At 38.6% G+C, this 27,131-nt stretch overlaps 1 protein-coding gene and 1 long non-coding RNA gene across 3 annotated transcripts in view; one reads left to right on the top strand and one right to left on the bottom strand.

Annotated features, from left to right (window-relative positions):
* The window catches only part of LOC138153678 (uncharacterized), a 32,956-nt gene extending 28,651 nt beyond the window's left edge, over positions 1-4,305 (top strand). Inside the window, exon 3 of the long non-coding RNA XR_011166428.1 lies at positions 936-4,305. This is a non-coding gene — a long non-coding RNA (uncharacterized lncRNA). The remainder of the gene's footprint in view (positions 1-935) is intronic.
* VMP1 (vacuole membrane protein 1) overlaps positions 1-27,131 on the bottom strand; it is a 157,121-nt gene that overhangs the window by 97,427 nt on the left and 32,563 nt on the right. Inside the window, exons 2-5 of one of the 2 annotated variants that reach the window (XM_069078016.1) lie at positions 14,608-14,710; positions 12,992-13,127; positions 11,907-11,997; positions 4,314-4,424 (exon numbers count right to left, since the gene is read on the bottom strand). In XM_069078016.1, coding sequence (XP_068934117.1) covers positions 4,314-4,424; positions 11,907-11,997; positions 12,992-13,127; positions 14,608-14,683 — 414 coding nt within the window. In that variant the 5' untranslated portion in view covers positions 14,684-14,710. The remainder of the gene's footprint in view (positions 1-4,313; positions 4,425-11,906; positions 11,998-12,991; positions 13,128-14,607; positions 14,711-27,131) is intronic. The other variant, XM_069078017.1, reaches the window with a different exon arrangement.

Raw genomic sequence — 27,131 nt, 5'->3', positions numbered from 1 at the left:
GGGTTAAGTAACTTGCTCAAGGTTACATGGCCAGTTATTTCTGGGTGGGTGCTAAGTGTCTGAGCCTGGATTCGATCCCCAGGTCATCCCGACACTGGAGCTGGTGCTCTTACTTGCTGTGCTACCTGGTCGCCCCTATAATAGAAAATTTTAAGAGCAATCCCCCTCCAAAAGTTAGGTTCATACTCCATAGCTGGCTCTCTCCTTTCAAATGTCAGAGAAAATTCACCTCAGAGCTTTGTCTTGTTTTTAAGGTCACAAAAATTATGGGTGATCCTTTGGCTAGTCAACTTATAATTCCATCAAACTGATTAAAGAGTTTCTTGTAATCATGCTATTATTATGCAAATTATGCTAAAAATAAAGTATCTAAAATGTCCATATCCATATCCTTTGACTCAGAAATCTCGCTTCTAGGTGCATAAACCCAGAAAGACAAAGGAAATATGGGCCCATGTACACCAAAACATTCAGTATCGACACTTATCATAGTAGTAAAAAAAACTGGAAATAAAGTGGATGTTCATCAATTGGGGAAATTGTTAAAGAAATTGTTATGCAATGTAAGTAATGTACACATGAATATAATGTACTATTACTGTGTCATAAAAAATGGGCAAACACAAAAAAATTCTGAAGAATAGGATGACATATGATCTGATACAGAATAAAGTAAGAAAGACCACGAAAATATATATCCAATCACTACAACAATGAAGTTGGAAACAAACACAAAACACTAAAAAATAAACAGTCAAACTGTAAGAATTAACTAAGCTTGGCTCCAAAGAAGCGATATGAGAAGGCACTTTTCACTGACTCTTTGCAGAGAAGAGAAACTATATAGAACACAGCACATAATATTAGTCTTTTGTGATATGTTAGTAACTTTTACTGAATGGGTTTTTTTCCTCTTCTTTATTCTTTTTTATAAGAAATGGTCTAGAGCGCTTACAAGATGGAGGAGTAGAAGCAGGACTTCTGCACGGCTCTGGCTTCTACCTTCCCCAATACATGTAAAAAGGGGACTCTAAACAAACTTTGGATCTGCAGAACCCACAAAATGACACAGAGAAGATAACCTCCTGCTGAGGACAGCACAGCAGGCCAGCAGGAATTGGCCAGCCCAGTGCTCTGGGAGCCCAGCCCAGCCCCACACCAAGGCTTTAGCCCCAGGGCGGGCCTGACCAGCTGCCGGGCCCAGAGGAACTCCAGATTAGCAGCAGCTGTGGCCGTTTCCAAATTTATTAACACATAGATGTGAAGGACAAAGTGAGAGGTCAGTGCAGTCTGGACTTTGGGACCTAGTAAGTGGGAGTGTGAGGCTTTTGCCCCCGGGGCGAGAAGCTGCTGAGACGACAGCCAGCCAGCGCCAAGTGGCAGCTTCATTTCCTGGCCTGCAGAGTGTAGGGGGACCAAGCACCAGTCTGAGAGGTAATCACTCTTGCTTTAACCTTCTTGGATCTGGATTGCAGTCTAGGGTGGAGGTCCTGGGGTGTGTGTCCAGCTTGCCAGAGCGTGTGGAGACCTCAGAGAGGGCACCCATCTAATACCTCTGGCAACTGAGAAAACCCCAGAGTTTGGGATGAAAGCTCCCCTGTCTGGTGGCAGAGTCCTACTGTGGCAAAAAGCCCAATAGTCAAGTGACTGAGTGGCAACATGAGCAGGCAAAGGAAGCAAAGCAGGCTCAGCAATCCAACATTAGACTCCTATTTTGGGGACAAAAAGGAGCAAAGCATGGAACAGGAGGAAGACAGTTAAGTTAGAACTCCTGCACCAAAAGCTTCAAAGGAAAACATGAGCTGGTTACAGGCCATAGAGGACCTTAAGAAACAGATAAGAGAAGTGGAGGAAAAATTGGGAAGAGAAATGAGAAACAATGCAAGAAAATTATGGAATGAGAGTCAACAGCCTGACTGAGGAAAATCACACCTTAAAAAAAACTCAAATGGCAAAAGAGGCTCAAAAAGGCAATGAGGAGAAGAATGCCTTAAAAAGCCAAATTTGCCAGATGGAAAAAGAATCTCAAAAGCTCAATGAGGAGAATGATTGCTTCAGAGTTAGATTGGAGCAAATAGAAGCTAATGACTTTATGAGAAATCAAGATGCTGTTAAACAGATCCAAACAAATGAAAGAATACAAGGCAATGTGAAATATCTCATGGGAAAAACCACTGACCTGGAAAATAGATCCAGGACAGATCATTTAACAATTATTGGACTACCTGAAAGCCATGATCAAAAAAAGAACCTAGAAATCATCCTCCAGGAAGTTCTCAAAGAAAACTGCCCTGATGTCTTAGAATCAAAGGGCAAAATAGAGGTTGAAAGAATCTACCCATCACCTCCTGAAAAAGATCCCCAAAAGAAAACTCCTAGGAATATTACAGCCAGGTTCTGGAATTCCCAGATTAAGGAGAGAATATTACAAGCAGCCAGGAAGAAACAATTTGAATATTGTGGAAACAATCAGGATAACCCAGGATCTGGCAGCTTCTACACTGAAGGATCGAAGGGCTTGGAATATGATATTCCAGAGGTCAAAGGAGCTGGGATTAAAACCAAGAGTCACCTACCCAGCAAAACTGAGTATCATGTTTCAGGGGAAAATATGGCCATTCAGTGGAATATAGGACTTTCAAGCATTCTTGCTGAAAAAAACCAGAGTTGAATAGGAAATTTGACATTCAGATACAAGAAGCAAGAGAAGCATGAGAAGGCAAACAGGAAAAGAAATAAGGAACTTATCAAAGTTGAACTATTAACATTCCTAAATGGAAAAACAATAATTGTAACTTATGAAACTTTTCTCAGTAGTTGAAGGGAATAGAAATATATATGTGTCTATATATGAGGGTATATGGGCATATGAATATCTATGTGAATGTTTGTATATATGTTTACAGGTATACATAGAAAGAGGGCACAGGTCCAATTTAATAAGAAGGGATGATACTTAAAAGGGGAAATTAAGAGGTGAGAGAGGAATATAATGAGAGGAGATGGGGAGAGACAGAATGGGGTAAACTATCTCATATAGAAGAGGCAAGGGAAAATGGTTACAATGGAGGGGAAGAATAGGAAGGCAAAAGGGAATGGGTCAACTTTATTCGACTGAATTTGGTTTGAGGAGGGAATGAAATACACACTAAATAGGGTATCTCAGCCCCCAGGAGAGTAGGGGGGAAGGGGATGAGAGGGAGGATGATGGAAGCAGAGGGTAGGCTAAGGGGGAGGGAAGTTGGAAGCACCCACTTTTGAAAAGGGATGGGATCAAAGTAGAGAACAGAACAAGTGGGAGGTGGGACAGGAGGGAGGGAAATTAGTCAGTCTTTTACAATATATGTACTATGTTATTGTTTTGCATTAGCCACACATGTACAACCTATACTGAACTGCTTATCTTCCCAGCAAGGGTGGGTTACAAGGGAGGAAGGGAACGAATCTGGAATTCAAAGTTTTAAAATCAAATACTCAAATATATATACACACACATACACACACACACACATACTATTATTAATACTATTTTACATGTAATTGGGAAATAAGATATACAGGCACTGGGGCATAGAGGTCCACTGGAAAAGTTGAAAGGGGTATGGGAGAAAATAGGGGAGGAAGCAGATTGGAGGAGGGGATATCTTATAGGACTGCTATTTTGGGGCAGTGGGTAGGGGAAAAACGGGGATAAAATTTTTAACTCAAAATCTGGAAGAAATGAATGATGTAAATCAGAAGTTAAAGCATATGAAAAATTAAAAAAAGAAAAGAAATGGTCTATAAGTCTAAGAGGCGCAAGGGATATATAGGCAATGTAAAAACCAATGTTATCAATAAAATGCATCTTAAAAAATAAAACTGTGTAATTATAATGATAAAAGGTTGGCCTGAAGAAAGTTTGAAAAGATCTTTTCTTTGCAGAAGTTGGAGACTTATGTATGTGGAATATTGTCTATTTAGGCTCAATTGGTATGCTGGCTGTTTTTTTCCCTGAACTGTCTCTTCTCCCTTTCTTTTTCATTATTTTTTTTTTTTTGCCTTTTGGAGGGCAATTGGGGTTAAGTAACTTGCCCAAGTTTACACAGTTAGTTTTTTTGTGTGGGTGTTAAGTGTCTGAGGCCAGAACCAAACTTGGATCCTCCAGACTCTGGGGCTGGCGCTTTACTCACTGCACCACCTAGCCGCCCCCACTTTTTCATTCTTTGTTAAGGGATGGCTCAATAGGAAGAAATACATTCAGGGATGAAGGTAAAAACAAAAAATATCAATAGGAAAATTTAAATAAGCAAATAAAGAAATGGTACTCTTACCAGATAAAGCAGAAAAGTATGTAGACCTGTTCCAAGCCCAACAGAAGACAGAATTCCTAAGCCTACCCAGTAGGCACACCAAAGAATCTTTTTCTCCATATATTTCACATACTGAAAAACAAGAATACTACAATTTCAAAATTGCCTCAAACCAATTGTGAATATAAGGTTAAATCAAAGAAATTCTTGTTCCTTTTACTTATAGAACTACATATGTAGTAGATGGGCAACAAAAGGGTTAATTACCATTCAGCTAATTAGCAAAAAGAGTTTAGGTTCCAAACTGGTATTTTCTTAAGTACAGATATCATGACTAAGAAGCTACCAATAAAGAGAAGAAAATTTTGAAAGTCACAAATTTTCTGAATTTAGAAGAATGTGGAAAAGAGTTGAGTGAAAAAAGTGATAGCTATGACTGTAAATATAACGTGTTCTTCATCATCCAGGTTAAATAAAATAGATACAAAATGACAGTCCCACACTGGGGACTGAGGTATAGTAGGTGCATTGTAGTAGCAAGTACAAACTGAGAGTGAAAGAACACCTGGAGTACATCAGGACATGGTGGGAAGAATTCAAGGTAAGAAAGAGCTGGAAGGAATCTTAGAGATTATCTAGGTTGGGGGTTCTTTACTTTTTTTGTGCCATGATCATTTTGGGTAGCAGTCTGGTGAAGCCTATGGACTTTTCCAGACAATGTTTTTAAATGCAAAAAATAAAATAAACAGGATTACATTGAAATACAGTTATCAAAATATTAAAAACTTAATGGTCTCCAGATTAAAAGACTTACAGATGGAGAAAATAAAATACTTAGAAGTTGTAAATTGTTCAAAGTTACACAACTAATTAATGGGAAAGGAATGTTTTTGAGTCAAGTCTTTTGTCTCTTGAATGCAGTTCTCTCTCCACTAGTTAAAAAGAGTTCTAGAAATTCTGGCTTCAATGTCTCAACTGCGGCACTGGCTCTTCAGAAAGAAAATTTAATTCCATTACTGAATAGTTTTTTAAATTTTAAAAATTTTCATTATTTTTAGTTTTCAACATTCACTTCCACAAGATTTTGAGTTCCAAATTTTCTCCCCATCTCTCCCCTCCCCCCCACACCAAGATGGCATGCATTTTGATTACCCACTCTGCACTCCCTTCTAATTCACTTTCCCCACCCCCTTCTCGTGTCCTCTTCCCTTCTATTTTCCTATAGGGCAAGATAGATTTCGATTCCCCACTGTCTGTATATCTTATTTCCCAATTTCATGTAAAAACAATTTGTTTTTTGTTTTTTTTCTGGAGGAGGGAAGGCAGGGCAATTGGGCAAGGTCACAAGGCTAGTAAGTGTTAAGTGTCTGAGGCCAGATTTTGGTAAATACAATTTTTAACATTCGCTTTTAAAACTTTGCATTCCAAATTCTCTCCCTTCCTCCCTTCCCACCCACCCTCACTGAGAAGGCAAGCAATTTGATTTGGTTATACATGTGTAGTCATGCAAAACACTCCCATAATATTCACATTGTGAAAGACTAACTATATTTCCCTCCATCCTATCCCACCCATTTATTCTACTCTCCTTTGACCTGTCACTCCTCAAAAGTGTCTGCTTCTGATTACTCCCTCCCATCATCTTCCCTCACTTCTATCATACCCCTTAACCCCATCTTATCTTCTTCCCACTAACTTTTCTGTAGAGTAAAATAGATTTCCACACCCAATTGAGTATGTATGTTATTCCCTCCTTAAGCCAAATCCAATGAGAGTACAGTTCACTCATTTCCTCTTACCTCCCCCCTCTTTCCCTCCACTGTTTTTACTTACCTCCACTTTTCCCTCCAGCTTTTTCTTGCCTCTTTTATGTGAGATACTTTATCCCATTCTACCTCTCCTTTTCTCCTTCTCCCAGTACATTCCTCTCTCTCACCCCTTAATTTTATTTTTTAGATATCATCCCTTCATATTCAACTCACCTTGTGCCCTCTCTCTCTCTCTCTATATATATACTACCCTAATACTGAAAAAGGTCACATGAGTTACAAATATCATCTTTCCATGTAGGAATATAAATAGTTCTACTTTAATAAACTCCTTATGATTTCTCTTTCCTGTCTACCTTTTCATGCTTCTCTTGAGTCTTGTATTTGTAAGTCAAATTTCCTATTCACCTCTGGTGTTTTCATCAAAATAATTGAAAGTCCTCTGTTCTACAGAATATTCCTTTTTTCCCCTGAAGGGGGAAATTATAATTATACTTGGCTTTGCTGGGTAGGTGATACTTGGTTTTAATCCTAACTCCTTTGACTTCTAGAGCATCATATTCCAAGCCCTCTGATCTTTTTTTTCTCCTTTTTTTGGAGGGGGGAAGGGAAGGCATTTGGGATTAAGTGACTTGCCCAAGGTCACACAGCTAGTGTGTCAAGTGTCTCAGGCTGCATTCATTTGATCTCAGATCCTTCTGACTCCTGGGCTGGTGCTCTATTCACTGTACCACCTGGCTGCCCCCTCCCTCTGATCTTTTTTATTTTTATTTTTTTTTATTTTTGAGCAATCGGGGTTAAGTAACTTGCTCAAGGTTACACGGCCAGTTATTTCTGGGTGTGGTGCTGAGTGTCTGAGCCCGGGATTCGATCTCCAGGTCGTCCCAACACTGGAGCCAGTACTCTTACTCGCTGAGCCACTTGGCCGCCCCTCAGAAATTGGGGTTAAGTAACTTGCTCAAGGTTACACGGCCAGGTGTTTCTGTGTGGGTGCTAAGTGTCTGAGCCCGGGATTCAATCTCCAGGTCTTCTCAATACTGGAGCCGGTGCTCTTACTTGCTGTGCTACCTGGCCGCCCCTCCCTCTGATCTTTTAATGTAGAAGTTGCTAAATCTTGGGTTATCCTCATTGTGCTTCCCCAATACTTGAATTGTTTCTTTATGGCTAACTGCAATATTTTCTCCTTGACCTGGGAACTCTGGAATTTGGCTACAATATTCTTAGAAGTTTTCCTTTGGCATCTCTTTCAGGATGTGATTGGTGGATTTTTACATTTCTATTTTACCCTCTGGTTCTAGAATATCAGGGCAGTTTTCCTTGATAATTTCTTGAAAGATGATGTCTAGGCTCTTTTTTTGATCATGGCTTTCAGGTAGTCCAATAATTTTTAAATTATTTCTCCTGTATCTATTTTCCATGTCAGTTGTTTTTCCAATGAGATATTTCCCATTGTCTTCTATTTTTCCATTCTTTTGCTTTATATTTTTTTTTGAGGGGGGAAGGCAGGGCAATTAAGTGACTTTTTAAGTTAAGTGACTTGCCCAAGGTCACATGGCTAGTAAGTGTTAAGTGTCTGAGGCCACATTTGAACTCAGATCCTCATGACTTCAAAGCCGGGGCTCTATTCCCAGTGCCACCTAGCCACCCCTGCTTTATAATTTCTTGATTTCTCTTAGAGTCATTAGTTTCCATTTGTTCCATTCTAATTTTTAAAGTATTATTTTCTTCAGTGAGCTTTTGGACCTTCTTTTTCATTTGGTCAATTCTGCTTTTTAAAGCATTCTTCTCACTGGCTGTTCAGACTTCTTCTGCCATTTGGGTTAGTCAATTTTTAAAGGGTTATTTTCTTTACTATTTTTTTTTTTTGGTCTCCTTTAGCAAGCTACTGACTCTTTTCATGATTTTCTTGCATCACTCTCATTTCTCTTCCCAATTTTTCCTCTACTTCTGTTACTTGATTTTCAAAATCCTTTTTAAGCTCTTCCATGGTCTGTGACCAATCCACATTTTTTGGGGAGGCTTTAGGTGTAGGCGCTTTGACTTTGCTGTCTTCTTCAGGTAGTATGTTTTGATCTTCTTTGTCACCAATGGAAGATTCTATAGTGTGAGGTTCTTTTTTTTTTTTCACTGTTTGCTCATTTTCCCAGCCAATTACTTGACTTTTGAACTCTTTGTTAAGGTATAACTCTGCTTCCAGTGTGGAGGGTGTACTGTCCCAAGCTTCAGGGATTTTGTGCAGCTGTTTTTAGAGATACTTCTAGAGAACTGTAAATTTTCAATTCTTCCAAGGTGGTATGATCTAAGGAGAGCTGTTTACTCCTTTCCTGGCCGGTGCTCTGGTTTGTGAGTGACCATAAGCACTCTTTTCTGCCTTGGAACTGTGAGAAGGATTCCCTCTCCACTGCAACCACAAACTCCATCATACCAGGGCTCCTCCTTGCCCCAAGACCACCAATTAGGACTGTGACGCAGATTCAAGCACAGGCAAAGCAAGAGAATACTGCCTCAGCACCAGCAAAGAGATCCCCGTAATCCTCCTTTGATCACCTGCTTGTTCCCTCACTGTCTGTGGGTTGAAAGCTCTGGAAGCAGCCATTGCTACCACCCCCATTGCAGCCCCAGGCTGGGATTGGACTCCGTTCCTCTCTCATTCAGGTCCAACAGACCTTTCCTACTGTCCTTGTAAGTTGTCTTTGGTGTTTGTGGATTGAAAAGTCTGGAAACCACCACAGCTGCCAGTGATTCAGTCCCTGCTGAAGGCCTGCTCCAGGTTTGCTGAGGCCTGGTTTGTGCTAGACTGTGCTCCTCTCTCAGACTGGTGCCAAGAGACCTTTCTTGTCAACCTTTCAGGTTGTCTTAGATTGGAAATTTGTTTCACTCTGCCATTTGTGGGTTCTGCTGCTCTAGAATTTGTTTTGAGTAATTTTTTACAGGTATTTTGAGGGATTTAGGGGGGATCTCAAGGAAGTTCATACTTTTACTCCATGATCTTGGCTCTGACCACCTAATGAATAATTTTTAGACTCTAATTTGGCAACTGCCACCAAGTAGATTCATTTCAAATTTTCTAAAACGTGCAAGGATTCTTTTTGTTTGTTCTTTTTTTTGGTCTTTATTAGTTTGTTTACTTTTAGTTTACAAGATTCAGTTCCACAATTCCTTGAGTTTCAAATTTTCCCCCCCCTTCCCCATGATGGCATACAATCATGTATAGGATCTGCAAATACTTTCACATTAGACATTAGTCAGGTTATAAAGAAGGACTGTATCAGATGGAATGAACAATGGGAAAGAGGAAACAAACCCAAACAAGATAAAGAGAGCAGGTAGTTTCCTTAAATCTGGATTCAAACTGTTCTTTCTAGTTTTTTATCTGAATGTAGAAATCTCTCTCCATCATGAGTCTTTTGAAGTTGACGTATAACCTTGCATTGCTGAGAAGAGGCCAGTCTATCAAAGTTGGTCATCACACATACGTTGTGTCTGTAATTGTATACAAATTTCTCCTGGTTCTGCTCTTCTCACTCAGCATCAGTTCGTATAAACCTTTCCAGGTAAACATGAAGTCCATCTGTTCCTCCTTTCTGTCTGTCTCTCTTGCATCTCATAATTGGAGGATGAACTTTCCATTGAGCTTTGGCTTTTTCATCAGTAAGGTCTGGAAATCTGTTATATTATTGAATGACCATCTCCTTGCCTGGAAGATTATGTTCAGTTTTGCTGGATAGGTGATCCTTGGTTGCAACCCGAGTTCTTTTGCCTTGTGAAAAATCATATTCCAGTTCCTCTGATCTTTCAGTGTAGAAGCTGCCAGATTCTGTGGGAACCTCACTGTGGTTCTGAGATATTTGAATTGTTTCCTTCTGGCTGCTTGTAGTATTTTATCCTTTACCTGACAGTTCTGGAGTTTGGCCACAACATTTCATGGAGTTTTCAATTTGGGGCCTCTTTCAGGAGGTGACAGGTGGATTCTCTTGATTTCTATTTTACCCTCTGGTTCTAGTATCTCAGGGCAGTTGTCCTTGATGAGCTCTTGGCAGATGTTTTCCAGGCTCATTTTTTCATCATGATTTTCTGGTAGGCCTATGATTCTCAGATTCTCTCTCCTGGATCTGTTTTCCAGGTCAGTTATTTTTCCATTGAGATATTTTACCTCTTTTTCTAATTTTTCATTCTTGGTTTTGACTGATTTTTGGTTCCTCACAGAGTTATTCGCTTCAATTTGGTTGATTCTAGTTTTTAGCAAATTATTTTCCTCGGTTAGTTTTTGAAACTCCTTTTCCACATCACACATTTTTCTTTTTAAGGAGTTGTTTTCTTCATTGTAATGTTTTTCTAATTTTGCAATTTTGATTTTTAAAGAATTATTCATTTTATCTTCTATTTCTCTAATTTGGTTTTCAAAGTTCTTTTTGAGCTCATCTAAGAATGCCTTCTGCGCTTGAGAACAGTTCCCTGTTGAAGCTTCAGCTGTGGGTGTGGAGTCAATGCTGTCTCCCTCTGAATTTGGTTCCTCCCACTCACAATAGTAGGACTCCAGAGTCTCTGTCTTTGCACTCTGCTTTTTACCCATTTTGAGGCAGGGCTTAAGCCTTTACTGTTTAAAGTTTTGCTTTGGGGAAATAATTACTATGTTTTCAGGGTGAGGGGGTGGATTGGAGCAGCTGGGGTTCACTCTGCCATCCTGGTCCCTGGAAATCCAGATAGCGACTTTGTAAAATTTCCAGGCTGTGGGTTGGTAGTCCCAGGAGTAGCTGCTGCCACTGCCAGGGGTCCTGCATTTGACTCTTACCCAGCTCCGTCCAGTCCCAGCCCCGCAGTGATAGGCCTGGCAATGGCCCTTGCATGGTGGGTCAATTTGCTGCCATGTTGATCAGGCCTTGTCAAGGCCTCTGCACCGGACCCAGTCGTCTCTTTTTGATTGTTTTTGAGGCATTTGGAGTTAAATGATTTGCCCAGAGTCACACAGCTAGGAAGTGTCTGAGGTCACATTTGAACTCAAGTCCTCCTGACTCCAAGGTTGGTACTCTATCCACTGTGCTACCTAGCTGCCCCCAAAGATTCTTTTTAAATGTCTATAACAGCACTTTTAAAATCACAGAAACCTGAGAACTGAGCTCAAGTCTTTAAAAATAAAAAAATCCTACAATTTAGAACACACTGTTACTGCATATTTTACTTGTGTTATTTTAATCCAAAAAGATGTGCTAAAACTTCTAACGTTCCCCCAATCACTTCACATTTGTAAATGAACTTACAACATTACACAAGTCTATTCCCAAAATAATATAAAAATCTGTCTGGTACAAAATGTAAGTTTGCCTTACATATAAAATGTGAGGATTGGACAATTCTTTGAAGATTCACAATGCTTGGCACTTTTTTTTCCCCCACTTTATTATCCTTGCTTTTTTGCATATTTATTTTTAACATGGTTAATATGGAGATGAATTTTGCATGTCTTCACATGTATAGCTGACATCTTATTGCTTGCCTTCTCAATGGTTAAGAGGGAGAGAATTTGGAATTGCAAATTTAAAAAAATGAATGCTAAAAAAATTTAATGCAATTTGGAAATATTTAATGAAATCCCTAAAAATATAATTTTTAGAAAGATTCACAATGGGCATCATCAGTAAAGTGACATTTAACTCTCAGAAAACCAAAAAGGATGAATAAGCATACTAACTGCTCATACTTGACCAACTTAATTAATCTGAGTGCATAATATTATTTTCTCAAACTAATAGGAAATTCTCTGAAACTTATGGCATCCCCTTGGCAAAACTGACTTGTTTTAACATACTGGGGGCATTCAAAAGCAGAATGTTAAAGGAACTCTTACCTGTTGATGCGTTCCTTCAATATAATACGTAGCTGTAAGCACAGCAAGCAGTAGTAAAAAAGACACCACAATGCTTCGACGATGCCACAATCTTAAAAATAAATAAATGATAATCAGAGTTTCTTGTAGTCTCAATGTCAGGCCTCCTATCACTGTCAAAATAAATCCTTGTTGAAGTTGTTGGGACGGCCAGCATAGAGGGTTCAATTAGAGGAAACATGTTAAACAAAATGAGGGCTTCTCCTTCAATCCATAAATACTCTGCCTTGTGTAGTATCATGACAATCTGGCTTTCTTGCTTTGAACCACCTGAAGCCTTTCTTTCCTTATACAATGCCCCATTTTACATCAGTCTAAACTTCCATGTTGAGAAAGGTCAGAGCCTGATAAGCTGTTTAAAAATTCAACTTGCCCTTTGTGACTTTTGGAGACTCAAGATTTATAAACATTATGCTCAAAGGCAGAAAATTTTTTTTACTACATAAAAGGTTCACATATTTTGAACCTTGTTCTATTAAAGAATAAGGAAAACTTTAACTTAGTAGCTTTCAAAGCCACACTAATTAGGAAGCTGACTATTATTAAAGCAAGGGTTCTTTGTCTCTTTTGTGTCCCTTTGACTTCTGGAGAAGCCTATGGATCCCTAGGTTTTTAAAAAACATTAAATAAAATACATAATATCACAAAGAATACTAATTATATTGAAATACAGTTGTCAATTTTTTTTAAAAGAGCAAGTTCACAGACCCCCAAGTTAAAAGCCCCTATCTTCAAGAGCCTCTTTGTAAAAAGGGCATGTTCAAGAAAACCTAAAACATTTTAAGTGTTTTCTAATTAATCAGACAGGACTTGTAGTATAATAATAGATTAAGAGCCACAAAACTAAATTGGTAGAAATATTTGCAATGTTCAGCCTGGCTCTGTTGTTTTTAAAGTCTCTGCAGAGAAGAGAAGAATTTGCTTCCACAATGGTTTTTCCAAATGCAAGTAATCGTTATGAGTAAAAAAAATATAGAGAAAATCATAGCTCAGGATTTCAAAAATAATTAAAAATAGTTTATATCAAAGGTAAAGAAAAGCTTTACTTTACGGTCCATTCCTTCAAGTTTATTAGGATTTCCAGAAAAAAATACTGCAGGGTAATGAGTGGCTGCCTCCACAGGACAATATTCTGCCTTTCTTCCCGATCTCGTCTCTTCTTTTCATTCAGTGAAGAGGGGTCTAAAAGAAAAAAGAAAAAAAAAAGCAAAATGGAAAATTCTGCTTCCATCTCATATATGCCAAAAAATTATGCAATTACCCCTTAACATCTTAAGACTTAATTTGAACTTTAACACTGCGTCAATAAACACTAAATTATATCTTAGATATGGTTGGCTTATTAAATATATTTTACCACATGTCGTTCCTTAGAGAAGATAAGCCTTGGGGCACATTTCTAACTAACTTTGGAGTGGTAAACTGTAGGTAGATCTGTAATAGACACCAAGATATAACAGGACAGCTAGTCCAATTATGATTTGATAGGAGTGTTTATTAACCAGCTGGGGCTGCCTTTCAGATCGAAAGACAGCATCGAGCTTTCTGTTAGACATCATTTTATAGACAATGTGATTGCTGGCAACAGAATATGTTTCTAAGGGGTACAATGTCTTTAGCATTGTGTCTATTGAGGCAAAACATTCTCAGTATTATTCCCATTGAAGCAAGGCATTCTCAGTATTATTCCTACTGAAACAAAGCCTTAGTATTATTTCTACTGAAGCGAAACAGACCTGAATCTGTGGGAATCTGTGGCATGTTTTTAGCAATACAGGTGAAACATTTCTTTACTACTTGAGCCCATTAGGTGGTTTCCAAGGAACCCAGTAGGGGTCCCCTCTAGCAGGTTTAAGGGGGCTCTAGTGTATAATTTCTGGTGGGCACTTCAGATCTAAAACATGTTTAGAAAGTTACAAATGTTTTATTCCCCAGACTTCATACTTACAAGCAGATGATCTTCCCTGTTTCTTCACAAGAAAGAACAATGAAATTTTGTGAGTCCCTCAGCTTCCATCCTGAAACTTTGTCATCATTAACTACTTTTGCTTTCCTCTTTCCTGTCACAGAAGAGGAATCCTTACTTTTGAAAAAGGCTATATTGCCTTTATTGCATTCTCTCCCAAAAGACCTAAGACTTCAAGTCCCAGATTCAATCTCTTCTTTCTCATACAACTTTCATTTTCCCCTTATACACTGGCTTCCTTCCCATTTCCTACAAATATAAGTTTAGGTTTTCCCAATCCTACAAAATTTTTCCCTTTGCACCTTTTACTCCAACCAGCTACCATCCACCATCTATCTCTTCCTCTTACCTGGGAAAAAAAAATGTTTCTATTCAATGTTGCTAATTCCCCACTACCCACTCTTCTTAATTCCTTATAATCAGTAAGAAAAAAAAAATCCATTGCTGCAGGAGACTCATTAAAATATTTATCATGCTGCAAGATCAACTGTAATAATCTTATCTATCAGGAAAAGGTATTTCATGTTCCTGTAAGGCTACCATTACTGTCAAAAGTTACCAATGAGTTATAGGAGTAGTATTTCCTTTATGCTGAATTTGTTTTCCTTTAAGTATCAAGCTTGAATCAGCACACAATACTTTTCTTATGCTCTCTTTGAACCACAAAATTTCAGTTCTAAGCTTATCACAATTTACCTGTGAAGTTTCCATTGTGCTGTTCCTTGTTCATCCCTGTAAGTCTTTGTTCACAATTTTTTCCATTCTCTGCCATTTCATAGATCAGTCACTCTCTGAGGATCTGCAAAGAAAAAAAATGCAATTATAATAACCCATTCCTGCTTTCTACCCATCAATGAATATTTTATCTAAATTTTAAGAAAGAATGTTTATAGTTCAAATCATGGCATTACAGAGCATTTAGAATGCACTTGGCATAGCAACCCATTAAATACCTGTGATCAAGTGACTGATTTTATACTCCAAAGGAAATATCACTACTCATTTAGCAACTTGTCTGAATAAGGACTACAACATAAATATATTCAAATTAAATTTTGCCCTCTGCTCACCAACATGTACCAAAGAGAAGGAAGTTCTGCCTATCCAGACACTTCTTTTACACACCTCTTCACTGCTCACTTTCCTTATCTCCTTTCCCATTAGTGCCTTTAGACTAAAGATCCTCATGATATTAATTTTTCCAACCAGCCTACATGACATAGGTCATTCAGTAAATTTAATCAAGAAAATACACTACTCATACATCATAATTATGTGAATTTTTCTTTTTTTTGCTTTTTAGAGGGGGAAGGTAGGGGAATTGTGGTTGACTTGCCCAAGGTCAAACAGCTAGTTTGAACTCAGGTCCTCCTGACTCCAGAACTGGTTCTCTATTCACTGTGCCACCTAGCTGCCCCTATTAAGTGAAAATTTTAACCAGAAACAAAACAAAAAGGGAAGGAAGGAAACACTTATCTATGAAGCACCTACTACTATGTGCCAGGCACTGTGCTAAGTGATTTTATTACAAATAATATTTGGATGCTTGCAAGCTAAATGTTATTATCTTCATTTTATAGTTGAGAAAGTGGAGGCAAACAAAGGTTAACTGACTTGTCCAGGATCACACAGCTAATAGGTATCTGAGGTTGAATTTTAACTTCAATCTTCCTGACTCTAAGGTCTAACATTCTATCTACTATGTCACATAGTTGCTTTTCCAAAATAAATTATTTAGAATACACTTCATTAGAAACCTTTTTTTGTGTCATGGACAGCCTTTGGAGTCTAGTGAAGTAATCTTCCAAAGGAGTCTCTTCTTAGAATTATGTTTTGTTGTATATATTTGTAATTGAAGGAAATGCTCAATTTTAGTTAAAGGCTACTAAAAACAGAGACAGAATTCTTTTCCATGCAAATTCATAGACACCCCCCCCCAAAAAAAATCAATGACTGTAAAATGTGAAGGTTGAACTCAGTGGCCTGCAAGGTTCACTCTACATACAAATTTAGAGATCCATGATCTCACTTTCATCTTCAACCTCTCCCTCTTTCCTGGTTCTTTCCCTCTACTTTTAAATATGTCCATGTTTCCTGTATTTTTAAAAAACTGTCAACAGATCCTCCCATCTTCTCAAACTATTATCTTATATTTCACAGCAAATTAGAAAAAATAATATACACTCACTGCTTCCACTTCTCACTCCTGAAGCCTTTGCAATATGATTTCCAACTTTAAAAAATATCTATACATCATATATATTTCTTGTTTGTTTATTCTTAATTTCTTTGACTCTACTCATTTAAAAAAAATTATTTTATTTTTATAAAGATTTGCTTTTCTCCTCCTCCCCCCCATTAGGAAAGAAAAACAAAACCCCTCTTACAAATACATATAGGTAAGCAACACTGATTCCTGCACTTCCAAGTCTTTCTCAGTCTATGCTCTGACTCCATTACCTCTCTATCTGGAGAGATGTAGCAAGTTTTATCATGAATATACTGATATTATGGTCAGTCATTGCACTGATCCATAGTTTCTAAGTCTGTCAAAGTTGCCTTCATTAAGATTAATGTTGTTATAGAAACTGTTCTCCTGGTTCTGCTCACTTCACCCTGCATTAGTTTATACAAGTCACCCCAGATTTCTCTGAAATCATGCTTTTCATCATTTTTGACAAAACAATAATATATCATCACATTCATATATACTATAACTTGTTTAGCCTTTATGCAACTGATGGGCATCCCTTAAGTTTACTATTCTTTGCTACCACAAAAATAATTATAAATATTTTTGTACACATGGGTGCTTTTCCTCTTTCTTTGACCTCTTTGGGCATACAGAACTAGCAGTAGTATTGCTGGGTCAAAGGGTATATACACTGTTTAATAGCTTCTTTGGACATAGTTCCAAATTTCCTTCCAAAATGGCTGTACTAGTTCAAAGATCCACCAACAAGGGATTAGTTTACCTGTTTTCCCATAGCCCCTCAAACAGTTATATTCCCTTTTTTGGGTAAATTTTGCCAATCTGATGAACATGAAGAAGGTTAGTGATTTATAGAATTTTTCATATAGCTATTGATAGCTTTATCTAAGCTATCTATTCATAACCATTGACTATTTATTAAACAAGGAATTACTTCTTATTCTCAGAAATTCTTTAATCAGTCAAAAAACCTTTATTAAGTACCAACTACATGCCCTGCACTGTGGTAAGAGCAGGATGAATACATACAAGCAGGATGAATACATACAAGCAGTATATGTATAGGATAAACAGGAAATAATTAAAAGAGGGAAGGCACTAGAATTAAGAGGGGTTGGATTAGGAAAGGCTTCCTGTAAAAGAAGATTTTAGTTGGGAACTAAAGGAAGCCAGGGAAGCAAGCAATGAGGAAGGAGAGTATTCCAGGCCTGGGGGACAGTGAGAGAAAAATCCCTGGAGCTCAGAGATGGAGTATTATGTTAGCAGAACAGAAAGGAGGTGTTAAGATGTCTCCTCAACTTGTCAAAAGTTGCCATATATGCCGGAAACATTGGACCCAGAGTACAAAGGAAGTCCTGAATGTGTCAAGTATGAGGTCCAGGTCAAGATGGCAGAGTAGAAGCAGGACCTCTGCGGGGCTCCGGCTTCCACCTTCCCCAATCCATATAAAAGGGGACTCTAAACAAACTTTGGAGCTGCAGAACCCACAAAATGACACAGAGAAGCTAACTTCCCGCTGATGATAGCCCGGCCAGCTCAGTGCTCTGGGAGCCGAGCCCAGCCACTCTTGAGCTGAGGTTTTAGCCCAAGGGTGGGCCTGACCTGACACCTGCTGGAGGGACTCCAGATCACCAGCAGCTGTGGCCGGTTCCAGATTCATCAACACATAGATGTGCGAAGGACAAAGTGAGAGGTCAGTGCAGTCTGGACTTTGGGACCAGTAGTTGGGAGTGCATCAGCTTTTGCCACCAGGGCGAGAAGCCGCTGAGACACCGTGCCAGGGGCACCACGTTGCAGGTTCTGCTCCTGGCCTGCAGAGTGTAGGGGGACCACGCACCAGTCAGAGAGGTAATCGCTTTTGCTTTAACCTGCTTGGATCTGGATTGCTGTCTAGGGTGGAGGTCCTGGGGTGTGTGACCAAGCCTCAGAGAAGGCACCCAACTAATAACTCCTGCAGCTGAGAAAACCCCAGCATTTGGGATAGAAGCTCCCTTGTCTGGTGGCAGAGTCCTACTGTGGCAAAAAGCCCAGGGGTCATGTGACTGAGGGGCGACATGACCAGACAAAGGAAGAAAAAAAACCAGAAGACTCCAACATTAGACTCCTATTTTGGGGACAAAAAGGAGCAAAGCATGGAACAGGAGGAAGACAGTTAAGTCAGAACTCCTGCACCAAAAGCTTCAAAGGAAACTATGAGCTGGTTACAGGCCACAGATGACCTTAAGAAACAGATAAGAGAAGTGGAGGAAAAATTGGGAAGAGAAATGAGAAACAATGCAAGAAAATTATGGAATGAGAGTCAATAGCCTGACTGAGGAAAATCACGCCTTAAAAAACAGACTGACTCAACTGGCAAAAGACGCTCAAAAAGGCAATGAGGAGAGGAATGCCTTGAAAAGCCGAATTTGCCAGATGGAAAAAGAATCTCAAAAGCTCAATGAGGAGAATCATTCCCTCAGATTTAAACTGGAGCAAAGAGAAGCTAGTGACTCTAAGAGAAATCAAGATGATGTTAAACAGATCCAAACAAATGAAAGAATAAGAAGGCAATGTGAAATATCTCACGGTAAAAACCACTGACCTGGAAAATAGATCCAGGAGAGATCATTTAAAAAATATTGGACTACCTGAAAGCCATGATCAGGGAAAGAACCTGGAAATCATCCTCCAAGAAATTCTCAAGGAAAATTGCCCTGATATTTTAGAACCAGAAGGCAAAACAGAGGTTGAAAGAATCCACTGATCACCTCCTGAAAAAGATCCCAAAAAGAAAACTCCTAGGAATATTATAGCCAGGTTCTAAAATTCCCAGATCAAGGAGAGAATATTACAAGCAGCCAGGAAAAAACAATTTGAATATTGTGGAAACACAATCAGGATAACCCAGGATCTCACAGCTTCTACACTGAGGGATCGAAGGGTCTGGAATAGGATATTATGGAGGGCAGAGGAGCTGGGATTAAAACCCAGAATCACCTACCCAGCAAAACTGAGTATCATCCTTCAGGGGAAAATATGGTCATTCAGTGGAATAGAGGACTTTCAAGCATTCTTAATGAAAAAAATCAGAGTTGAATAGAAAATTTGACATTCAGATATAAGAAGCAAGAGAAGCTTGAGAAGGTAAACAGGGAAAAGAAATCATAATCCACTGAACAGAGTTGAACTATTAACATTCCTACATGGAAAAACGATAATTGCAACTTATTAAACTTTTCTCAGTATGAAAATAGTTGAAGGGAATAGAAATATATATATGTCTATATCGGAGGGCATATGGGTGTATGAATACATGTGTGAATGTGTGTATATATGCTTACAGGTATACAAAGATAGAGGACCAATTTAATAGGAAGGGATGATACTTAAAAGGGGAAATTAAAAGGTGAGAGAGGAATATAATGAGAGACAGAATGAGGTAAATTATTTCATAAAGAAGAGGCAAGGGAAAAGGGTTACAATGGAAGGAAAGAATAGGAAGACAAAAGGGAATGGGTCAACCTTATTCTCACTGAATTTGGCTTGGGGAGGGAATGAAATACTCACTATATAGGGTATCTCATCCTACAGGAGAGTAGGGGGAAGGGGATGAGAGAGGGGATGATAGAAGGGAGGGCAGGCTGGGGTGGGGGGAGGGAAGCTGGAAGCAGGCACTTTTGAAAAGAGATGGGATCAAAGTAGAGAACAAAACAAGTGGGTGGTGGGATAGGAGGGAGGGGAAATATAGTCAGTCTTTTACAATATATCTACTATATTAATGTTTTGCATTAGCTACACATGTACAATCTATACTGACCTGCTTATCTTCCCAGTAAGGGTGGGTGACAAGGGAGGAAGGGAATGAATCTGGAATTCAAAGTTTTATAATCAAATGTTTAAAATTATATATACATATATGCTATTATTAATACTATCTTACATGTAATTGGGAAAGAAGATATACAGGCACTGGGGCATAGACATCCACCATGTCCTACTGGAAAAGCCTAATGGGGTATGGAAGAAGATATGGGAGAGAACAGATTGGAGGAGGGGATATCCTATGGGACCGCTATTCTGGGGTGGTGGGTAGGGGAAATATGGGGAGAAAATTTGTAACTCAAAATCTGGCAGAAATTAATGATATAAATCAGAAGTTAATACAGAATTTGAAAAATGGTTGACATAATTTGTTTGCATCCCAAGCTGGACTCCTTGTGGGCCCTTGGGAATCAAAACAAGAACCAGTGAGTCTGCATCACATGGAGAAACTGCTTGTGCAGCTGGAACACTTGTAGATAAGTAGACTCCATCCTATCTTCATGGTCTAGCAGTTCCCAAGGGAAAAAGAATGCCACTTTTGCCATTACCTTGCACCTCCTCTTCAGGAGGGGTTTCGTCCTATCCCCACCTTTACTGCACCTCCTATGCCACTTCCCTTTAGGAGATGATTTCTGTTTTCTTTTCCTCCTTTTTTGTATGTCATAAATAATGTAAAAAAATTCCAGTATGGATTAAGAATAAGAAGTCTTTTCTCTGGATTAGGGTTCTACATGAATATTCATTTCTCTTTGTAATAAATCTAGTTGCAATGCAATGTCTCATGGATTTGTGATAGTTTTTGGTTAACAGAGATAAGTACCACTTTTATCAAAAGAGTAAGTGGGGAGGATAAGTTCTAAGATTGGAAGGTTATGAAGGGCTTTGAATGCTAAACAGAGAATTTTGTCTTTGATCTTGGAGGCAAAAAGGAGCCACTGGAGTTTACTGAGTAGTGGGTTAACACGGTCATATTGTACTTTGGGAAAATCTCTTTGGTGGCTGAATCAAGGATGGACTGGAGTAGGGAAGGACTTGAGGCAGGTCAACTCACCAACAAGTTATTACAAGAATTTAGGTGGGAGGTCATAAGCATCTGCACTAAAGTGGTCAGAGAAGAAAAGGGAACATGTACCAGAGATATTATAAAGGGGAAATCAACAGGTCTTAGCGAAAGACTAGCTATTGGGAGAAGAGGGAGAAGAGTATGTGACAAATCAAGGATAAGACCTAGATTCCAAGCCTGAATAAATGGAAGGATGGTGTTACCCTCTACAGTGACAGGAAAGGTAGAAGGTAGGGAACAGAGTTCCATTTGGGACACATTGAGTTTAACAGGTCTATTATACATACATTTGAGGTGTCTGAAAGGCAGATGGAGATGCTAGATTGGAGCAAAGAGACTGGGTCAGGATAGAATAAGCAGCATAGAGATGGTAATTAAATATATGGGAGCTGATGAGATCACCAAGTGGAGAGGAGAAAAGAGAAGAGAAAAAAAGAGAACAAGAGAGGAGAGAAGAGGACAGAGTTCTATGGGATGTAATATGATCTGGATAAGGATCTAGCAAAGGAGACTGAGGATAGGTGTAATAGTAGGAAGGCAATCAGTTGAGAGTGGTATCCCCAAAACATAGAGGTCAGAGAGTATCAAGGAGGAGACAGTGATAAATAGTGTCGAAGACTGCTGAGAGGTCCAGAAGAATGAGGATTGAGAGAAAAGCCACTAGATTTGGCAACTGAGAGCCTCCCATCCCCATCCCCCACCAGTAAGTAGAGCGAGCAGTTTCAGTGGAATGATGAGATTAGAAATCAGAATATAAGGAGTTAAGAAGAGAATAAGGAGAAAAAAAGCAGTCACTTATTGTAAATGGCCTTTTCAAGTTTAGCCACAAATAAGAGAAAAAAATAGAGAATGACAGCACAGATAGAAGGATCAAGGGAGGGTATTTTGAGTATGGGAGAAACATGGGCATATTTGTAGGCAGTAGAGAAGGAGCAAGTAGACAGAGAGAGATCAATAATAACTGGCAGAGTGGAAATGACAGAAGAGGAGGAAATGGTATGATATGGGATGGTTGTACAGATAGATGCATTTGCCTTAGTAAGGAGTAAGGCCACCTCTTTGTGTGAGACAGGGGTTAAGAGGCAGAAATGGTGGCAGAAGGCATCTAAGTGATATGAGATGAGGAAAAGAAGAGGGAGCTTATGGGAGCTCAATTTTTTTTTTTCTGTAAAACATGAGGCAACATTCTCATATTGTTGAGCACAACTCCACCTTCCATTTCCTTAATTGGTCTATAAGCAACAACTCCACCTTCCCTTCCCTTCCACTGATCTGTAAGCAGGCATTTTAGCATAACTTTTATCCTTCCTCTCCTAATTGATCTGTGGGTGGGGGTTCAGGCTAGGGTAAAATCCCCACTCCATTCTTCCCTGTCCCCTACCAGGTGTTCCCCATCTCCACCCATTCCGGGTTCCCTGTACCTCAGCCTAGAAAAACAGGAGGGAAAATTCAAATATACACTGATCAATCACTGATTGTAGTTTCAGCTTATGTAACCTGACTATTGCAATCTAGTTCAGGCCAATTTACTGTCTGATTTGGGTATGTGACCCTGGCAGTCCCACAGTAAGGTAATAAAATCCACTTTGAATTTTAATCTGGGGGATCTTCTGTCTCGCTCCATTATGCCCAACACTATAAGAGGGTAATAGAAGGAGAAGCCATGAGAGAGAGGTCTGAGGAGGGATACAAAATTTGACTCAGTTACCTATATATTTTAGAAAGGAGACCTTTATCAGAGAAACTTGCTGTAAAGATTTTTCCCCATCTGTCTTGCTTTTCATTTTAGCTGCACTGATTTTGTTCATGCAAAAACTTTTTATGTAATCAAAGCTGCTCATTTTACCTTTGTGATCCTCTCTGTGTCTTGTTTGGTACTCTTTCCTTAAACATATACCTGACAGATAATTTCTTCCAAGATCCTCAAATTTGATTATGTCACTCTATGGTTGTCATATACCAATTTAGAGTTTATCTTGGTACACAAAATGAAATGTTTGTCTCTACCAGGTTTTTACCATATTGCTTTCTAGCTTTCCCAAACAATTTTTGTCAAACAGTGAGTTTTTGCTCCAACAGTTGGGATTTCTGAGTTTTGATGATCCACTATGCTTTTGCTTCTGTATAATGTATATCTAATCTGTTCTACTGATCAACCTATTTCTTAACCAGTTTTAACTTTTTTTTTTACACTTACTGTCTTGTAGTATAGTTTGAGATCAAAGTATTATTAGGCCTCCTTCCTTCTAACATTTTTTCATTCATTTCCTTGAAAATTTTGACTTTTGGGGGCAGCCAGGTGGCACAGTGAGTAAGAGTGTCGGCCCCGGAGTTGGGAGACCAGAGATTGGTTCCGGCCTCAGATACTTAACACCCACACAAAATAACTGGCTGTGTAACCTTGAGCAAGTTACTTAACCCCAACTGCTTAAAAAAAAAAAGAAAATTTTGACTTTTTTCTCTGGATGAATTTTTTTCTAGTTCTACGAAGTATCCTTCAGTAGTTTGATTGGCATGACACTGAATAAATAAATTCATTTAGGTAGTACTGTCATTTCTATCATACTGGCTAGGCCTACCTATGAAAAATTAGCATTTCTCCAATTATTTAGAACTATATTTGTATAAAGAGAGGTTTTTAATTATGTTTGTATAGTTTCTTTGTGTGTCTCAGCAAGTAGACACTTATTTTATAATTTCTGTTGATTTTATATCCTGCAACACTGCTGAAGTTGCTAATTGTTTCAATTAGTTTTTTAGTTGATTTTCTACGATTCTTTAAATTAAATCATGCTTCTTCCCTATTTTTTTCTTTTTCTTATGTAATATTGCATAGTAGCACTTCTAGAACTATACTGAATTCTAAAGATGATAATGGACATCTTTGCTTTACCCTGGAACTTACTGGAGAGGCCTCTAGTTTATCTCTATTACAGCAATGCAGGCTTTTTTAGATAAATCTATAAGTACTAATTTAGATAAATACTATTTAGCATATTAAGAAAAGATCCATTTATTCCTATGTTTTCTAGTGTTCTAAACAATGAGTATTTTTTTTGGAGGGCAATTGAGGTTAAGTGACTTGCCCAAAGTCACATGGCTAGTAATTGTGGCCGAATTTGAACTCAGGTACTCCTGACTCCAGGGCCTGTACTCTATTCACTGCACCACCTAGCCACCCCTCTAAACAATGAGTATTACACCATGTCAAATGCTTTTTCTGCACCTATTGATATAATGATAAAAATGTTATTACTCTTGTTAATATGGCTAATTATACTTATAGTTTTCCTAATACTGAATATAAATATATAATATAAATCCAGCCTGGTCATAGCTCATAATCTTTGTTATTTGTTACTGTAGTATTTTTGCTAATGTTTTATTTTCCCCTACACCTAAACCTAGCTATCCCCTTGTTTCTACAGAGAAAGCACCAACATGCTTTCAGTCTCCCAGGTTTGGAACCTGGGTATTGTGCTCAATTCCTTGCTCTCCCTCACCTTAAATGTCCTATCAGTTGCCAAATTTTGCCATTTCTACCTTTAAAGTATCTATCTAAAGTATCCTATCCCAATTTACACAGCTTCCACCTAAGTTCAGTCACTCATCACCTCTCTCATTATTATAATAGTCCCCAACTCATCTTCCTACCTTATGTTTCTCTAGTAAGTAGAAAGTCACCATTCAATCTATTCCTTAAGTGATTTTTAAAAATTATTTTATTTTTAGTTTTTAGCATTCACTTTAATAAAATTTTGAGTTCTAAAACTTCCCCCCTCCTCAAGAAAGCATGTAATCTGGTATACATATACAATCATATTCAATATATTTCCATATTAGTTATGTTGTGAAAGAAGAATCAGAACAAAAGGGAAAACCACGAGAAAAACAACAAAAAAAGAGAAAATAGTATGCTTTGATCCGCATTCAGCCTCCATAGTTCTTGGTTAGCATTTTCCATCTTTAGTCTTTTAGAATTGTCTTAAGTCATTGCATTGCTCAGAAGAGGCGCTATCAAAGCTGGTCATTGCACAATGGTGCTGTTACTGTGTACAGTGTTCTTTCTCCTGGTTCTGCTCACTTTACTCAGCATCAATTCATGGAAGTCTTTCCAGGTTTTTCTGAAATCTATCTGCTCGTCATTTCTTATGGAACAATAGTATTCCATTACATTCATATACCCAATTGATGGGCATCCCCTCAATTTCCAACCACAAAAATTTTAGCAACCACAAAAAGAGGTACTATAATAATTTTTTTGTACATGTGGGCCCCTTTCCCATTTTTATGATGTCTTTAGGATACAGACCTAGAAGCAGCATTGCTGGGTCAAAAGAAATGCACAATTTTATAGCCTTTTGGACATAGTTCCAAATTGCCCTCCATAATGGTTGGATCAGTTTGCAACTCTATCAGCAATGCATTAGTGTTCCAATTTTCCCACACCTCCAACATTTATCCTTTTTCTGTTTTGTCATGTTAGCCAATCATCAGGTGTGATGTGGTACCTCAGAACTGTTTTCATTTGCACTTCTCTAATCAATAGTTAGAGCATTTTTTCATATGACTATAGAAAGTTTTAATTTCTTCATCTGAAAACTGCCTGTTCATATCCTCTGACCTTTTATCAATTGCGGAATGGCTGCAGTGATTTCTTAAGCATATCATTCACTCAATAAACTCCACAGGCTCCCAAGTGCCTTTTTGAGCAAATATTAACTCTGTTTACATTTTAAAGCCCTTCACAACCTGGTTGTAAACTATCTTTCAAGCTTCAGAGGACATTACTCTTCTTCCAACACACTGTGTTCTGGTCAAACTGGCCTTTCTCTCTGTTCCTCACACACAACACTTCATCTCCAGTGTCTCTGCACTGGCTATCTTTCATACGTGGAAAATGCTATCCACATCCAGACTATGGAGTCTGAATGCAGATCAAAGGAAACTATTTTCTCTCTTTTAGTTGTTGTTTTTTCTTTCTCCTGATTTTTCTTTTGCTCCTATTCTTCTTTCACAACATGACTAATGTGAAAATATATTCAATATGATTATACATGTATGGCCTATATCAGATCACATGCTTTTTTGGGGAGGGGGAAGGGAAAATTTAGAACTCAAAATCTTATAAAAGTGAATGCTGAGGGGCAGCCAGGTAGCACAGCGAGTAAGAGCACCGGCTCCAGTGTTGAGAAGACCCGGAGATCAAATCCCGGGCTCAGACACTTAGCACCCACCCAGAAACACCTGGCTGGGTAACCTTGAGCAAGTTACTTAAACCCCAATTGCTTAGGGGTGGCCAGGTGGCTCAGCGAGTAAGAGCACTGGCTCCAGTGTCGGGATGACCTGGATCAAATCCGGGCTCAGATACTCAGCACCACACCGAGAAATAACTGGCCGTGTAACCTTGAGCAAATTACTTAACCCCGATTGCTTAAAAAAAAAAAAAAGCGAATGCTGAAAACTAAAAAATAAACAAATGAATGAACTTGAAAAATTAATTAATTAAAGAAAGCAAATCAAGCCACTTTAAAGCCAAGTGCTAAAAATAGATAGGCAGATACTAGCACAGCGCACAGAGTGCTGGGCCTGGAGTCAGGATGACTCATCTTTCTGGCCTCAGACACCATATTGGGCATATATGTGACCTTGAGCAAGTCATTTAACCTTGTTTGCCTCAGTTTCCTCATCTTAAAATGAGCCAGAGAAGGAAATGGCAAACAACTCCAGCAATTGCCCCCAAAACCCCCCGAAAAACAAAAGGGGTCATGAAGAGTCAGACACAACTGAAAAATGAACAAAAAAAAAAAAGGACAAAATATGTCCAAATGCTCTTAAGATATACCATTGTACCAAATTCACGTAATATAAACTGACTACCACAAATCAGTGTTTTGGGTATTTTATTAAGTTAAATCAATAAAAGTCATAGAAGATGTAAACAAGTACAGAAAGCTACACTACAATTTAATTTAACTATTCTCATTTAGGTATCCACTACACACAAAGCATTGTGCCATAGAAAAGTACCACAGTTTCTTGCAAATAGGAGATACCTAAAGGGGAAAAAAAAAAAAAAGGGGAAAATTTTTATTGTTCCTGAAGAGCTTATGTTACATTGGGAAGAAATATCAAGTAAAAAAG

This window comes from Petaurus breviceps, unplaced genomic scaffold (genome assembly GCF_028583685.1).
Source record: "Petaurus breviceps papuanus isolate PSGF00001 unplaced genomic scaffold, PetGlider_PUasm1.0 91023, whole genome shotgun sequence".
Taxonomy (NCBI): Eukaryota; Metazoa; Chordata; class Mammalia; order Diprotodontia; family Petauridae; genus Petaurus; species Petaurus breviceps.
This window is presented reverse-complemented; position numbering and strand designations above follow the sequence as displayed.